At 34.5% G+C, this 18189-nt stretch overlaps 1 protein-coding gene across 2 annotated transcripts in view; it reads right to left on the bottom strand.

Annotated features, from left to right (window-relative positions):
• The window catches only part of EDIL3 (EGF like repeats and discoidin domains 3), a 385163-nt gene that overhangs the window by 243327 nt on the left and 123647 nt on the right, over positions 1–18189 (bottom strand). Inside the window, exon 3 of one of the 2 annotated variants that reach the window (XM_079785021.1) lies at positions 2847–2876. The exons of the other annotated variant lie outside the window; for it this stretch is intronic. Within the exon in view, the coding sequence (XP_079641147.1) occupies positions 2847–2876 (30 nt within the window). The remainder of the gene's footprint in view (positions 1–2846; positions 2877–18189) is intronic. 2 annotated transcript variants of the gene reach the window in all.

The following is an 18189-nucleotide window of genomic DNA, read 5'->3' as shown; positions in this document are numbered from 1 at the left end:
GTGCAGATTATTAGTGTTCTTAGGTGTACTTCCTCAATGGCCAAACTGAGCATTTAAAATATTAAACATGTCAAAAGATTTGGAAGAAACAAATGAGAATGTTGAAGCTCTGGTATACCAAATCACTCTTTCTTCATCTCTGGTGGGCATCCCAGAGGTTGAAATAAGTCTACAATAAACTATTGTATCCAGGAAGTAACCTTTATCATCATTACTAATCAGTATCAGATGTTAATAGGCCACAAATACAATTTTACATTTAAATAAATGATAAACTTTATAAACATATGAAGAACACTATGACTTTAATAGTTTACTATTTTAATTTAGCTGATTGCTAAAAAGACTTTACCATTTACATTCATCTGAATATTTAATTCTTCTAATCATAATTGTTCCTAAATGTTAACTCAGTATTAATAGCTAGTTTTATATAAACCCAAACTCATTCTCTTTCTCTGATATTAAAAAAAGACAATTAAAGCAATAAAAAATCTCCCCTTAGGCAAGAGAGACAGAAAATTAAATATTTGTTTTTAGGTAGTATGAACAAAAACAGCAAATTGTATTTTGACTCATTATTGCCACTGATTTCCTTATAGCCACAAGCTTCCCACTGTCAGTTTTGACTCATTTTGATCTCATTCAATAATAATTTCCATTTTGCCATTGTTTTTTAAAATATATTGGGATAACATTGGTTAATAAAATTATATAGGTTTCAAAAGTACAATTCTATGATAACATAATCTGTATACTTCATTGTGTTTATCATCACCAAAGTCAAATCTTCCTACTTTTTTGCCTTTGTTTTAATTCATAGTAATTTTGTCAATTTGGTACATAAATCATATTTCTAAAAAAGTAAAATAATAGCTAAAAAGATCAAATAAATTAACAGGAATGAGTAAATTTACATATCAATAAGCCTGATTTGATATACCTTATAGTTAATAAATTAAATTCTATCTTTATTACATCATTTGTAGCAGTCAAGTTTCTAATGTAAGTATCCTAATTTTCTAAATGACTGACAAAAGTATTGATATAATCAGTTTATGAAGCCTCTCACTATCATGAAACTTAAATGATAATTGGATTTGTGGAACATGGAAGAAGTAGCCACTGACTTAACTTTATTATAGAGTGTTATTTCATGAAATTTGATTAATGTGATCACCTTTCAAAAACTGTAAACTGATTTGATTTCAAAGTTACAAACTGAGCTGCATTTCACACCCACAGATACACACACACACACACACACACACACACACACACACACACACACATAATCTTAATATTTGCAAATCTTTGGTTTTTATAGACATTTATTAGACGAAGTCTGATGAATTCAGTAGCACAATTCTGAAACTATAAGGAAATAACTGATGTTGCTAACTCATAAACAAATTCTGAAGAAAATTTCAAAAGGGAGTTTGAAAAAATTATTTGAGTAATAGCAACATAATTGGATTTCATTTATCACCTCTAAAGGTGATTCATTTGGAGGCACAGTATCTGTTATGGCAGCTTCAAAAACTATGAATCTCATTAGTTTGTAATTAGATATTAGGATGTAACCTAGTTTGAAGGAATTTCTTGCATAGTTCATAAATGTGTTTTTACACTCAATGAAATAAGATGTTTAAATACCTGAACATAATATTCAAATAAGATAAAAGAAGCTTTGGCTAGTTACAGGTGTTAGGTGAAACTGCCCTAGTAAATTAGTTGCTACAAAAAAAAATGTTCCTTTGGCTAATGCAACCCATCAGAACATTCAGAGCAGAACATTTCTCCATGAGGAAAAATGCAGATGTGATGTATTATGAACCTTCTCTACAAATCTACACAAAAAAAGCACTTGCTTTTGCAATGGCAATTTAGAGGTTCAAATGAGAAGAATAAGGCATGTTTGGAAAAAATAGCTCAAGACTGAATGAAGCATGAAAATATTCTAAACAGAATCATTGTTTTAATGATGTTCAAAATACCATGCCTTCTCTACCATTTTTATTCTTCATGATACTCAGTTCTCACTTCAGCCTGTGCTTACTAAATAGATGATTTTCTGAATAAGAAACAGAGTAATGATGCCATAAGTTATACAAAATTTTGTTTTTAAATAAAGTGAGTATTTAAGGCAACAACGTAATTTTTATCCTTAAACTTAAATGAATATCATGTTCAATGTTGGTTATATATTTTATAATGCAGTATTCTATATAGAATGTCACAGTTTTGAAAGTATATTTTATCATTTTATTTTATCCTCCCCATTTTATTATTTTTTCTATATGTTATCGTTTTAAATTTTTTCCTCCTCATTTTATTGTTTTAGACATTTTTTAACCTTATTTTTTTATTGATTTCAGAGAGGGAGGGAGAGGGAGAGAAAGATAGAAACATCAATGATGAGAGAGACTCATTGATTGGATGCCTCCTGCAGGCCCCACACTGGGGATTGTGCCCACAACCTGGGCATGTGCCCTGACCGGGAATAGAACCATGACCTCCTGGTTCATAGGTTGACATTCAACCACTGAACAACACTGGTTGGGCTTATTGTTTTAGGCATTTTATTGAATGTTTTAATTTCCTTTATTTTTTAATGTTGATGTGATATTTTGTGTTATTTTTTCCTCTGTTCTTTCCTATTTTTATTTGTAATTCCAACATCATTTAATCTGAAATAGTAGGTCCAAGAAATTATGAGAGTAAATAAGTAAACCTATACCAGTTTTCTGGTTGAAACTTTAGGACATACACTTCAAAGGATTGTGTTTCCATTTTTAATAGCATTAAGTTAAATAAGAATAATCTTTACAGAATAGTAACTTTACCTGCTGAAGTTGGCTCTTCCTCGTCTGAGGCTACAGTGGGGGGAGAGGGGAGCAGAGGGAGAGAGAGAGAGACAGAAAAAGAGGTTGAGATTTCATATTTCTAAACAATGACCACAAGCTCTTAACTTGAAATTCAGTGTATATATTAGATATCTGTCATTAGATAATTAGGTAATGACAGATTAATGGGTATTTACATTAAATTAACATTTATATACTCATACTTCAAAATACGTATATATTGGAAAAGACCTTTCAGATGTATAAATTTGATTTTTCTTTCCTTTTGCAAATAAGATTGACCTTATTTAGAGTGTAATTATTATAAATAATATTGTTTACAATGTTATATATATCATGAAAATACCCCACTATCAACCACTTTGTTGGAACTTTTTATTAGCAAAAGTTAATTAAATTATTCCATGAGGTAGAAATTATAAATAAGATAAAAGTTATTAAACCTTAAGAGTGAGACAGAATCACTTTGGTTGCTGGTTAAGCAAAAATATTCCAGTTCTCCCCGGGGCACCTGTCACACATATATACGCACCACACACACAACACACTCACTCACGTCTACCAGATATTTCAGGATTCAGTAGTAGTGACTCTTTGCTGAGGCCACAGGAACCTTCATTATAAACTTAGCCCATGTGCTTTTGACACAAGAGTTCTACAGCCACTGCAGCAGACAAGCATGGATATCATGATAGGAGAGGCCACAAGATGAAAACACAACTTTATGTTAAAGCTGTACTTCTCAGCCCTGAATCTGTATTAGAATGTCAACTCTGGGTCCCATCTCAAGCCAGTTAACTCAGAATCTCTTTCAGCAGCACCAGCTTCTAGCCAGGATTGAGATATGACTAAGTAACATCCATACAAAGTCACAGGAACTGTAACTCAAAGTGTGGATTATTCTGATTCCTGTTTGTAAAGGGAGATGTTTCTGAGAGCAGCGCGACTCCAGGGTAGTGATCTATGGCTGGGTGTATGCGGGGGTGGAGCATGGTGATTACAATAGTGAAAAGAGGCTTTATCTGAAGTAGCTTTACAATTTTTCCTAGAATCCACCCCATCGCCTTTATCCTAATAGACACTCTGTGAGTAGGTATTTCTGTTCCGTGCGCAAGTGCAGCTTACCCCGAATATTACTGTTGAAATATGTGACACAAGCCAGCACTATTTCATTTGATTCATGAAGTTTTAAAATAAAAATTTACTCAGCTGAATTGCTTATAAAGGAGCTTTGTTCCCAGGTGATTCGTTAATCAAGGTATCCCTGTGCAACCAGGGAGCAGTCTCCACTCTTTCCCGTTAAGGTTGCGTCTGCACAGAGTCCACATTAGACAAGCTCACTTTGTGTCCTGACAGTATTTTCCTCTCACGCTGTTTGGCTCGTCAACTTGGCACGTAAAGAAATGAAGAGAGCAAGCACAGTTGGCATGCATGGCGTGGAGAACATAAATATTTAAAAAGCTGTAAGCTTCTTTATCATGTCCAAAATATATCATAACATGTTCAAAGAGGAAAATTATTGGTAACTTCCAGGAATTCCTTTTTTAAGAAAAGACCATAGGAGTTTGTGGAAGTCCTGACTTAAATGGGTCATTGTCAGTAAGAGGCTGGAGATTCAAAATGGGGGGGAGAGAAACACTTATGACTAATCACTTAATGTGTGGAACTCAATTTATAAAGCAATCGATGAGATGAAAATTACTCTTATTTGAAGATGAAGGTAATGATGTCAGAGTGACTGGGCAATTTGACTAAGGTCAATTGCGTTTGAGCTCATGTCAGTGTGACTTTAAAACCAAGCTCTTTCCACTCTGCCTTAGTGTCTCAAAAAGTGCTGATTCCATATCCACTGAGAAAACGTGAAGAAGGCAGAAACGGTCATGAAATCAGGACTGACTAGAGCTCTGATGATGTTAGTCGAACATAAGTACATGGGGGAAAACACACACACACACACACACACACACACACACAGAAAAAAAAAAAAAAAACACCTGGATGTAGGGGCTGAGAGAGAAAACCCCTTGAAAAATAAAGCTCCCCCTGGGAAACTTTAAGTCCCTGACCATCCAGGGCTAGATATAGGAAGGTGAAATCATGACGATGGAGTTAAATAAAATAGCCTAAGTATGTGATGCCTAAGGAAGATTAAGCCTAAGTTTTATTCCTTAATCATTTATGGATATGCAAGGAATTTTAGGAAAGAATTAGCAAGCCCGGAAGTAAACACAGTTTCAATTTTATAGGAGTCATGGCAATTAGAAATTTCTTAAAACTAAAGCTCCTGGGGCAAGTAGTATACTAACCTACACTTGAAGTCAGTAATACCTGAAAGCTCTTTTTAACAAATTAACACATTAGAGGCAACAGGTATACAAGTCTGCATAAAATTATATTCCTATGCATCATCTCCATGGTTTTGGTTCCTTATAATATGCAGATGTCAGTGGCCAATATTTATACTACTATAATACATGTGTGTGTGAGTGCGCGCACACACACTCACAAAAGCACATACAAGGGTTAACATTGGCATTAATTCACTGTTTCCATTATCTCTGACAAAGATGGCTTTGTAGGCTAACTGAATTACCAACCAAAGTGTCATGAACTATTAACAGATGGCAGCTAGATCCCCAGAAGTACACGTAAGCCTCAAAATGGACACAAGAAGCCTATTTGGTGATATTTAAATGAAATAAGTATCACAAAAGGTGTAAAAGTCTGTTTAATATGCAAGTTCCTCTAATCCTGGAAATTAAAAATACATGCACCAAGCAGAATGAACATAAACTAGCAAATGATTCTGTATTGCTCTGCCTGGTCCCAATGCAGAAGAATTAATGGAAATTATGGTGATAAAAAAAGGCATTATATATATATATACTAGAGGCCCAATGCACGAAGATTCATGCAAGAATGGGCCTTCCTTCCCCTGGCTGCCGGCACCGCCTTCGCTCTGGCCGAAGCCATCTTTCTGCTCCGGCCTGGAGCCACCTCTCCTCTCCGGCCCAGAACCCTGGAGCCCCAGAGCTTGGCGCCTGCATATGCAAATTAACCCATCATCTTTGTTGGGTTAATTTGCATATTCACTCCTGATTGGCTGGTGGGCATCGCGAAGGTATGGTCAATTAGCATGTTACTCTTTTATCAGTGTAGATATATAATATATGGAATTTAGCTAAGTGTGGTCCTGTCATTGCCCATGGAGAATAACCCTGGGTGTTTGTTAAAATGCCCCAGATCCATTGAATTTTGGATGTCAGCCCAGGTTTCTGCATTTTTAGAAAGCTCAGCAGGTGACTGTTAGGAACACTAAATGTTCAGAATTATGGCTCTACCCACCCAAGTTTGTTGTAGTGGGAAAGAGCCATGGTGCACTTATTGGAACCACAGGAGTAAACTACCAGGCTTACAGGAAACCCTTTGCAATGTACACTGTGATTGCTTCACCAGTTTTCAATGCTCTTTCCCATAGAATATCTTCAGGTCTACATCAATCCTTGGGTAAAGATGACTCCCCTTTTGAATTCAAGAGGAAGTCTGTATCTCTGAAGTGAGTGAATCTTCCCCCTTTCCTGACCACAGTTACTGGTGTAGGTAGGAATATGATCCACTGGAGACAAGAATGTGTAAGAACAGGTTTGTGTGCACTTGGGTGAGGACAGGCTTTCAGAAAGGAGGGCTCCTTGTGTTTCTGAGAAAGTGATTGGGAATAACCCTCTTTCTTTCTTTGGTAGATATGGATAAGGAAGTCCGTGGCCCCGGTGGTAAGTTGGCAGGCATCTTGCAACCACGATGAATGCCACCTTTCGGGAAAAGCCAATCCTACCCAAAGGCAGAGTGGACAAACAGACAGCCATTAGAATATTGATGGTATTGTTTGAGCCACTGACTCTGGACTGGAGTTCTACTCTTCATTGTTTATCTAGTTTTAGTGGAGCTTTCTCTTATTTAACATTCTGCTACGACCATAAACACTTTTTTTGTTCCCATTTGAAATATATTAGAATGCATAAGGGGTAAATTATCTCTGAGGCAGGGAGACCCAAATACACACAGCCTTGGGCTGCGCTTTCAGAGGGCAGCTGGGATTTTATTCTCACCACCATGTTTTGATAAAATAAACCTATTTATCTAATTTTGAAGCTGGTCATTGTTTTCTTCTGGACAGCCTGGCATGTACCTGTTCATGAACTGGGTTGGTGCTTGGAGAAAGGAGAAGGCATCCTGTAGACTTTCTTCAGGTTTATATTGGTATCTACTAACTTTCCTTCTCCCTTCCCTCCCCGTGCCTTTTATTCCTTTCTTTCTCCTTTTTCCATAGCATCAAAGGTCAAGTACCAGAACTACTTAAACCCAATGGGCTGAGTATTATCCTAATATACAAATGATATTTAAAAACACATACTTAATTATGGATAGGCTCTATTCTCTTAATGTGGTCTCAACAACTCTTATACCTTCCATCTTTATTTCATCCTTGGTGTTTAAATAAACTTTAATAATTTAGAAATTCCAACCATTCAAAATAATTCTATATCCAGTGTGGCTCACCAACAAATAGAATAAGCGCATTATGAAATATATAAAATACTAGAAGCCTGATGCACGAAATTTGTGCAAGGGGCTTGGCCCGCACAGCCCTGGCTTCATCCAGAAGGTCATCTGGAAGATCGTCTTGCTGTCCAGTCTAATTAGTATATTACACTTTTATTATTCAAGATATTTCTAGCATTAATATCTATTTAATATATGGACATTACTCAATTCATATTGACTTATGGATCATTTTGTTTGCTATATCATAAGTCAAGTTAGCTTTATACCGAATATGCTTTGAAAGTATACAATTATCTATGTAATTCATTATCTCCATAAGCAAAGCAGCAATAAATATGTATTCTTGTATTCTGACAATATTTTAGAATGTTTTTATTCAACTGCTGGAATGCGAAAATAACAATGATAATATTTATGCATGATTATTCATGCCTGCCCAGATGTTAAAAGCTATAAATGTGTATTTATTAAGGCAAAGAAGAATACATTATCATTTCAAATTTGTGAATTAAGTCATTTAAGTAGGATATGGAGTTGCTTCTGGAAGTATTCAAAGAATTATTTAGGGAGAGGTTTCGGTTTATATGCTCAATGTTTTATTGTTTGTTTTTTTGTTCATTTGTTTCTTGGTCCATGGCTCAATGAAGACATGCCCCAGGACTAAAAATTGCTATTAGCAACTTCTTTTTGAAAGCATAAAGAGAAGTGTAAGTCTCTCCTGGCCAAACACTTCAGACAGCATATGATGTGGTCACGTCTACACTCATTGAATTGCAGATTATTTGGAGCAGTAGACAATGTTACTTGCATAGAAAATATTCAGAGAATCATTTAGTCATCTCAATTTTATCAGTATTTACATGCATTTTGATTCCTGTGTTATATTTATAGGATGCCATATATTTGATTAAAGCTAATAATATGCAATACATAAAATATAATTATGTACACATGCAATTATTATATAAGTATATATTTATTTGTATGTTTAGTAGTCTTTCCCCATAGACTAGCAGTTTCGTAAAGACAGGGCAGTGTCTTTTCTGTTTACCATTATACTTACAACTTTTAGAATAGTGTCTATAACATTGTAGGGCTCAATAAATATTTGTTAAAAGAAATAAAATACAAATAGATATTTAAGCCCAGCTGGTGTTGCTTAGTGGTTGAGGTCAAGGTTACATTAGTGGTTGAGGTCAAGGTTAGATTCCCGGTCACAGCACATGCCTGGGCTCACTCCCCAGTAGGGGGCATGCAGGAGGCAGCTAATCAATGATTCTCTTTCATCATTGATGTTTCTATCTCTCCCTTTCTCTCTGAAATCAATAAAAATATATTTAAAAAATAAAAAATAGAAATATAAAAAATAGATATTTAATACAATCCTTAGAAATTGGTAATAGCAACTTTTAAGTCCTGTTACTCAATAAAATTTAGCTCTTTCATTATGCTACATTACTTGACTTACCAAAAAAAGAAAGCCTATATCTTCATCTATGTTTTAGTAATATAAATCTATATGTAATTTTATATGTAATAATTTACATAAATGTAAATCAGATTTTCTGTCTTGGGTAGGAGAGAAAAGAAGCAATGGTTAAAAAGACAATGGTTGCTTTAATGATCATTTGATCATCTCAAGAAAAAATAAGTCTGTGATTTTAAACTAATTCAAAATCATCAAAGTATAGTTTATTAATTAAATAGATTCATTAAAGTAGAACTGCAAAATGTGCTTTCTATGTTTAGTAGTTATATAGCTCACATGGGTTTTATAAGCTACTTATACAGTGAATCATGCTAACAGCAATTACCAATGCCAGTGCAATTTTTTCATTTTAGAAAGAGGTACGAATAGGGAAATAATAAAGAATGAATGGATATTTTAGTTTCATTTTTTTGCCACTTAGTTAAAAAAACTGCATAGTTTATAAAACTAGGCCACAGTATTGGGAAGCTAAGAAATAATATGACTCAAGTAGCCTATATTCATATCCCAGCTAGTATTAAAAAGATTTCAGGGACATGACTGGGACACATTTGCCGACTGAAAGAAGCACTAAAGATTTTTATTTTAGGTGATTTGACATGACAAAGGCCTTATAATTCACATTTCACGTACCTATTCAATTATCCTCAAATACTTTTGTTTATTTAATGTGCCCTTCCTCACTACCCAAATTCATCCCATCCTTGTGAACTAAATTCAAATCTTAGCACCCTCAATTCCCTAGTATTTATTTCAATCTCCAGATTTATATAGTTATTTTCTTCCAATTCCCACTGGCTTTTAAACAGTAACTGAAATCCAGTTCTAAAGAAAATGGCAACAATATTTTCCAGTCTTGTTCCCTAACAGAATATTATCCATTATTCTTCTTTTAAGAGAAATGGTTATATTTTAATTTTGTATAGTGCATATAACTAGTGCTGAGTAAATTCTTTTGGAAAGCTATTCAATTTCACAGATGAGAAAATGAAGTCCAGTAAGTAAACTTAAGAACTGGCTTTACATTATTGTGAGCCATGTAAAGCGAGAATTGGAAGGTAAACCTAAAGTATATAAAGAAAATTCACAAATAGAAGAAACATGTGAGGAATAAAGCAGATCAGAAGTTAATATAAGTGATTGCTCAGGTTTATCAATTTCAGCAAAATTCATTCATAATCTATCTGAAAATTTAATATAGGAAAGGGAATAATTCTGCAATGAGAATGTTGTTTAATGAGACTAGGAAAGCCATGAAGCTCAGGTTACCTGTTCATCACATGTGAATGTCCACAGCAACTGACAGAAGGACCGTAGTACCATCAGGCTTATGTTCTGTGGATTTCTGTTTATTTATGTGCGCAGACTGCTCACTCCAACCTCAATTCATTCCCATAAAACTGGGCAAATGAGCTAATCTAAAAAGTAAATCTGCTAAAACCAAAAGGACAAAAATCTAAAAGGGTAGATCAGCAATATTGGCACAAATCTCAGTGACAGCACCCACTTACGGAAACCACAGAAAATATTCATGTCAAAAGAGATCGTGTGATTAAGGATATTGACAAAAACAAACAAACAAAAACCCACATTGCTATAATGTGTTAAGGTTTGCATTAGAAAATAGAGGTATGTTTAATAGATCATCTAAATTACCACCTAAAGATTCACCTCAAAGTGCACTTTGAAGTAAAATTATTAAACATCAGACTACATACAGGGTGGGGCAAAAGTAGATTTACAGTTGTGAGTTCATGAGACAGACTTTATTCTTTTATTATTGTTGTATTATTTTACCTATGAACAATTATAAACCTTCTTTTGTGACACCCTGTGTACATACATAGTATATAATTATTAACATTTATGATATAATAAAAGAGGATTGTAAAATATATGCTTTTCAATCCATTTATTGCACATTTTCCTATGTCAATATAATCAATGACTATGGGCAGTATTGAGAAATGTTTTATTTTATTGAAATAATTTATGTAACTCTCTGCTGAGTGCTATTTGGATAGACTTAGGGACTTCTCTCCTATAAATAATATTTCAAATAATAATCAGACTCCATTTGAATAGTGGTAGAAAAATGAAACAAAAACGAATGGCCAAATAATTTCATTAAATAAATAGGAGCACATCATTCTACATACAATATAAAATATTCACTTTTGTAAATGACTCTTTTTAGAACATATTTTTATTGATTTCAGAGAGGAAGGGGAGAAAAAGAGAGAGAGAGAGAGAGAGAGAGAGAGAGAGAGAGAGAGAGAGAGAGAGAGAGAGGGAGGGAGAGAGAAACATCAATGATCAGAGAGTATCATTGATTGGCTGCCTCCTGCACATCCTACACTAGGGATTGAGCCTATAACCACTAAACAACACTGCCTGGACTACATAAAACTTTTAAATGATCCTGTTTTCTATGCCATCAGCCAACCTTTATTAATATTCTTCTTAAATATATTGGACAATTTATATGTGTGTCTTCTTCCTATGTAAGTTACTCCCTTGCAATAGTTATTATTAGTAGAGTTCAAATAAAACTTCCAGTGTCCCAAATCTACATAGCACATGACACAGAGACAAATTGCTGAGTTCTTGGTGATGTAAGGTACAGCATGGGGAATATAGTCAATAATTTTGTAATAACTCTGTATGGGGTCAGGTGGGGACAGGAAATATTGAGGGGAACACATTGTAAAGCATATGACTGTCTAACCACTATGCTGTACACTTGAAACCAATACAAAATAATACTGAAAGTAATCTAATTGAAAAAAAGTTTTAATAAAAATATTTCAACATTAAAAAAAATTGCTGAGTTCTGTGTTTGTGCAGATACAGCCTTAGACTAACAGATTGCCCTGCCCATCACCTCCTACTCCACCTAGGGACACTGAATACTGAATATTCTGTACCTTCTGGGATATAAATATTATAGAACTTTAATGTGTTTTTTAAATAAATGGTGACTAATCGGTGGCAGATATTTACCTTCTTACAAAACACTGGCATCTAATTCATGTGCATGTTTGTGCACAGAATCAAGTATTTAACATGTTATAATTATTTCAACATGACATTTTTACTACTTTGGAAATCTGTGAAGCCTTTTAGTAAAATATTATTCATTTTTCACTGTTTACATTCCAAAGATGAATTCAGAAATTTTATGATGGCTTTGAAATGATGGGTTCCCAGAATATAGATCTGCATATTTGACTTAATTAAAACATAGTATCTTTTGAAAGGTAAAAGATGAAGGGAAAAACAACAGCAACAGAGAGCAGGTCTAGGTTAAAGGGAGCTGAGCTATCACTGGTGAATCTGTTTCTCTTTGGTCAGGGGGAATTATTATGAATTTTTTTCATGCACTTTGAACTCATTCTAAGGACATTGACTAAAAGAGCACAGCCTCTGCTTCCTGACAGGAACTCCACTAACCTAATGCCACTGACTTATTCAGCAATGAGTTGATGACTTCTATAGAGTTGTTTTTTTTCCCTTGCCTGTTAAAGCAGAAACTAAAATTAAATGCTTTCTTTTCAGAATCATTAGGACCTTCTTTAAAACAAAGGAGTCAGCATATCTCCACATTCAGGTGTTAATCAAGTGACATTGACAATGTAATTTCCCTATCTGTAAAACTTGTCTCCCTGGGCTAAATTTTTTTTCATATTTGGAATGTCTTTAAAGAACTCAACTGATAAAAATATGGACAAGTCTAACTTTAGGACAATGAAATTGAATAAAGGTTCAGGGCTATTTAGGGAGGGCTGAACCCCATTCTTCTTAGCTTTGAAGTTATTTTCAAGTTGTGAATGCATGCTATTAACTTCTACTCTTCAAACAATCAAGAACAGTCTAGGAAACAGCCCATTCAGAAAACAGGAGGCAAACAACTTTAAAAAATTAAATGTGAGATCCACACAAAAGTTAAAAGTCATTTAGTCCAACCTACCAACCAAAAATATAAATATTGCCCTGGTTGGGTGGCTCAGCCAGTTGGAGCATCGACCTATATACCATATTCCAGGTTGGGGCATGTAGAAGAGGCAACAGAATTGGTATTTCTCTCTCTCTCCATTTTTCTCTTTCTACAATAACAAAAAGCATATCCTCAGTGAGGATGTTTTTTTAAATCTAAATATTGATTCAAAACTTGTAGTGGCAGGGAATTCATAGCCTCAGAAAGAAACAAGTCACATCACTCTCCCAGAGATAGCCTCTGGAGAACAGGGAATATTGTGGCTCTTTCTTTGACAGACCAGCTATTAAGATATTTGAAGACAGCTATGATATTTTCCATAATTCTCTTGTTAACTGAAATAAACATCTCCACCTAATTTTGTATATCATAGTATACTAGAGGCCCGATGCACGAAGGTTTGTGCAAAAATGGGCCTTCCTTCCTCTGCCTGCCGGCACCCCCTGCACTCCAGCCTTTCTGCCTTCCCACGCTGCCTAGAGGCCTGGAGCGGCTGGGGCAGTGCGGAACCTGTGTATGCAAATTAACCCGCCATCTTTGTTGGGTTAATTTGCATACTCACTCCTGACTGGCTGGTGGGTGTCGTGAAGGTACAGTCATTTTGCATATTACTCTTTTATTAGTGTAGAAAACCTGGTCATATTTGTTAAACTCCTCGTGACAAATTATGTCACGGTCTTTTAATATAGCAACAAAAAGATCTTACAACAAGAATTAGTTCTCCACCTAAGATCTAACTACTGCAAAACACAATGGCATTGTTACCTGCCTTCTTTAGGCTACTATGTCACAACTAACAATCCACAATTGTAGCAGCTACTATAAGAATAAAGAATTAATTTCATTTCCCTCCTTCCTCCAGCCCCACATTATAGACCAATTTCTAGAACACTGGGCACTACTAAATCTTATCTCCTTCCTGTCTCAGGGCAAGACTGGGTAGGTAAAAAAGGGAGACAAGAAATGGGGAGGTCACACTTAGGGTGAGGTGTCAAGGGAGAATATGACTGGCTTGCAATCCATGTTAAAAGTATTTTAGCAATAGGAAATAATGCAAAATTTCAAAACCAAGCAAAGCGTTAATGCTGTTCTTCCAACCTTTCACTTTCTACATGCAAAGAATATAGTTCGCATGTATTTCATACACAGTTGATTAAGTCCACAAACTGAAAAAACAAATTTTTGTCTTTATTGCAACAGTTTCCTTAATGTTCAAGACTAGGTGTACATTCAGGTGAATATAAATATTTTGTTTCTTCTCATGGGATTTTCTACATATCAACTGACATTTCTAGTCATAGAAGGGTTTCCTGGAATCTCTTTAAACCTTATAACTGTTTCTTCCAGCAATTAATCTCTGATTAGATAATCTAGATTAGAAATTAGCACTAATTTCAGTCAATAAACCACACTCAAACTTTTCCAAATCAACTATCCTATTAGATCGAGTCTTACTGAAAACATTCATAATAAATAATGAATTGAAAAATAGACTTATCTTGGAGGCAGAATAAATATGTAATAGAGCCCAGTTGGGGTGGCTCAGTGGTTGAGCTTCGACCTATGAATCAGGAGGTCACGATTTGATTCCTGTCAGGGCACATGCCCGGGTTGCAGGCTTGTTCCCCAGTTGAAGAAAAGAAACTTTTGAAAAATTAAAAGCTGACAGCTCAATTGCCCCCAATTTGCACATTCAAGGACAAGCTGAAAAAATCCTGACACAAATATAATAGGTCAGTGTTTATTGGACATTTCTATAATGCTATGGCTGAAATGATGGAAAAAGATTCAGGGACTAGAAAGCTTGATTTCTGCATGTAGCTTTTGAATTGTCTATAAGATTTGTGTATATATACTTATTTTCTAACTTCTATATAGTTCTAATTATAGCAAGACTTTAATTTGAATAAAACACCTTTGAGGTTGGTACTATTATTATCCCAATTTTACTGGGAAGGAACTAAGGCATTGAGGGGTCAAGCAACTTGCTCAAAGTAATCTAGACAGTACACAGAACAGCTAGGATTTGAATTCAGTGTGGCTGAGTTCTTAACCACAACACCAGGATGAAATTCTTAGAGAATGTTTTTCCACAGAATTCCAAGAGAGCATCTGATGAACATTGGAATTATAGGTATTATTATTATTATTAGTAGTAGTAGTAGTAGTAGTAGTAGTAGTAGTAGTAGAGGCCCAATGCTCGAAATTCGTGCAAGAATAGGCCTTCCTTCCACCAGGTGCCACCACTGGCTTCCCTCTGGCACCCGAAACCAGGGCTTCCCTCAAGCTGCCGGCAGGCACCCGGGACTGGGACTTCCCTCACAGCCCCGTCTTCGTCCAGAAGGTCGTCCAGAAGGACATCTGGTCTAATTAGCATATTACACTTTTATTGTTATAGATTACCTCAAGTTCTCTCATTATTTCAAACCATCCATTCCTATATGTATAACCAGCACAGTTAAATTTGAACAAAAATACTGAACTGTGTAAAAAGCATGGGATAAAATTTCAGGCTTCACATCTGTTCTGCCTGCTTTTGAGAAGAAATATATGACCTTATTCTAATCATTACGATTATCACAGAATCACTTTCCCACTTAACATTGAGATTGGTATGAGCTCAACTGTTTATTTCAAGGTTAATATATGTATTAGCATTTTAATGAAGAGAGTACTCTAAAATGCAAGACATTATTAAAGGGAAAGGGGTAAGGAAGAAAATGTCCTGGGTATCATGGTGATTGGTAAATTTTGCACATCCAATGGGAAAAACTAAATATATTCTGAAAAGAATTCTGACCAAATTCTCTCTTATTATGTGTTGCCATTGTCCTTTAAATAACACAGATTATAGAATTTGCCTTCACATAAATACTTTGATATATGTTGGACGATAAAATGTCATATAGCACAAATTTACCTTGAGGTGTAAACCCACTAAATTTGTGATGATTTGTTAAGCAGAAAAATCTTAATGATATACATCCACTATCACTTTATTCACAATAGTATCCATCCCCTAGCAATAGGAAAAAAGACAATGGGTAAGATGGTATATATCAACTTTTAAAAAATGTGTTACATTGTCTTTTCTTTCAAACTGAAGCTTTACTACAAATTAGTTCTTCCTTCTGAGCAATTGAGGATTTGTGTGACACTTTCTGAGATTCTTAGATATTCTATATGTTGTTTTTTTCTAAAGTTAATATATAATTGTAAGGAAGTACAAGTTAACACATTCAATAATTATAATTAACAATAAAGTAGAAACATGTTTAAATTAATAAACTAGTAGTTTATTAGCTATGTTACAGTAGAAATATTGACATAAATAAAACAAATTACTTTTCTGTAATGTATGCAAAATAAATGGCAAAATTTTTTCCTTAACTCTGTCATTGTAGATGTACAATCGTATTTGTTTGTATGAACACATATTTAATCCTTATTATTAAGTGAGAAAGTAGGTAGATATGACTCTGATAATAAATCCCTTTGACTCTAGTTAACTGAGAAATTTCTTAGCAATCATGACTAGTAGCTTTTGAGAAAGTGTTTTAGTCCATTACAATATATTTCATTATGATAATTTCTAGAAGTATGGATTCAATCATGAGTTATCCTTCCAAGAAATATTCTTAAGGGGGGAAAGCTGAATTATAATTTAATCTAATATATAAATCATTGAAGTAAAATGAACAAATCTCTCATTTGGTAATCAAAATTTAGAAATCTAAAAATAGCCTCACTCTATCCAAGAGGTCTACTTAAAGCTTGTTAACAATCTGATATTCCATGATCACTGGTAAGAAGTCTTTTAGACAGTTCCTGCTACACTACCTGATATTCTGACACTGATTATTTCCTAAAAGATAAACATGAACATGGCTATTCATGGGCAAGACGTACAGTGAAAGTTGTTGTTTTTTAAATTGTTACGGGATACTTTATGTTTATGGCTTAAATGTAACCAATTTTTTATAATGAAATGAAAGCAAGAGGACATTTTAGCAGTGATGAGATTTGAAGAACCTAAATTCATGTAGCAAAGGGATACCAACTATCAAACGCAAACACATTTGGATGAACTATAATAGATAGAAGAGGATAGGAGAAGATAGAACAGCATAAAACACCTTCATGTTTATTAATATTTTCCAAATTAAGAAAACCTGGCCAGAAGCCAATGCAACTACAGAGAGAATAAAGAGAAAGAATTATAAATGAAATGACATTCTGACTTTGTTATCCTGTACTGAATTATTCTCAATAACATCTGTGCTTTGAATTTTCTTGTAAACATGATGCTAGATTTTAAATTATTACCAAATTCCAATGTTTCCATCCTTTGGTTTCAGACTGATAGTTTTAAGAGGTTAAATTTATTATAAATATTATTGAAATATCTATGAGTCATTTAACACAGTTTATTCTTAATGAAACACGAGCTCAGTTTTTATGTCATTTTTTTCTGAGTCATAATGACTTTGCAATTCCATCTTAAAGGAAAAACCTCCCTTGTCCCAAATTCCCATTCCAGTTACTGTCCTCTCTCCCCATCCCTATACATGAAGTTATCTCAGTTCACTCTCTGTTAAAACACTACTCTCCATCTTTCCTAATATTCCTATAAAAAAATACTTCCTCTTATTATACCTCACACTTGTCTCTATTTTCCTTTATAGAACTTAGCAAAAGTGTGATAGTTTATCATCTATTCCTCATTTGATTAGAATATACATGAAGGCAAAGTCTATTTTTTAATGGTTATATTATCAATGCCAAGAGTGCCTGGCATATAGTATATACTAAATAAGTATTTTATGGGTGGATGACTAGGCAAATAAATTGATGAATATTTACTATAGCCTTTTTTAAAATTTATCTTCATTGTTGAAAGTAATACAGATGGCTCCTTTTTAAAATATATATTTTTTATTGATTTCAGAGAGGAAGGGAGAGGAAGAGAGGGAAAAACATCATTGATAAAAGAGAATCATAGATTGGTTGCTTCCTGCACGTCCCCTACTGGGGATCGAGCCCGAAAATGGGGCATGTGTCCTGACCGGAATCAAACCCTGACCTCCTGTTTCATAGGTCAATGCTCAACCACTGAGCTACACTGGCCAGGCCAAAAGTCCTCCATTGACCCCTCACCCGTCCATCTCCACCCCCCAGGCCTTCATCACACTACTATCTGTGTCCATGGGTTATGTATGTATGTGTTAACCAAAGAATTTATATATATATATATATATATATATATATATATA

This window comes from Cnephaeus nilssonii, assembly GCF_951640355.1.
Source record: "Cnephaeus nilssonii genome assembly, chromosome: 2".
NCBI classification, from domain to species: domain Eukaryota; kingdom Metazoa; phylum Chordata; class Mammalia; order Chiroptera; family Vespertilionidae; genus Cnephaeus; species Cnephaeus nilssonii.
Note: the sequence above shows the minus strand (reverse complement) of the source record. Positions and strands in the feature narration are given on the sequence as shown.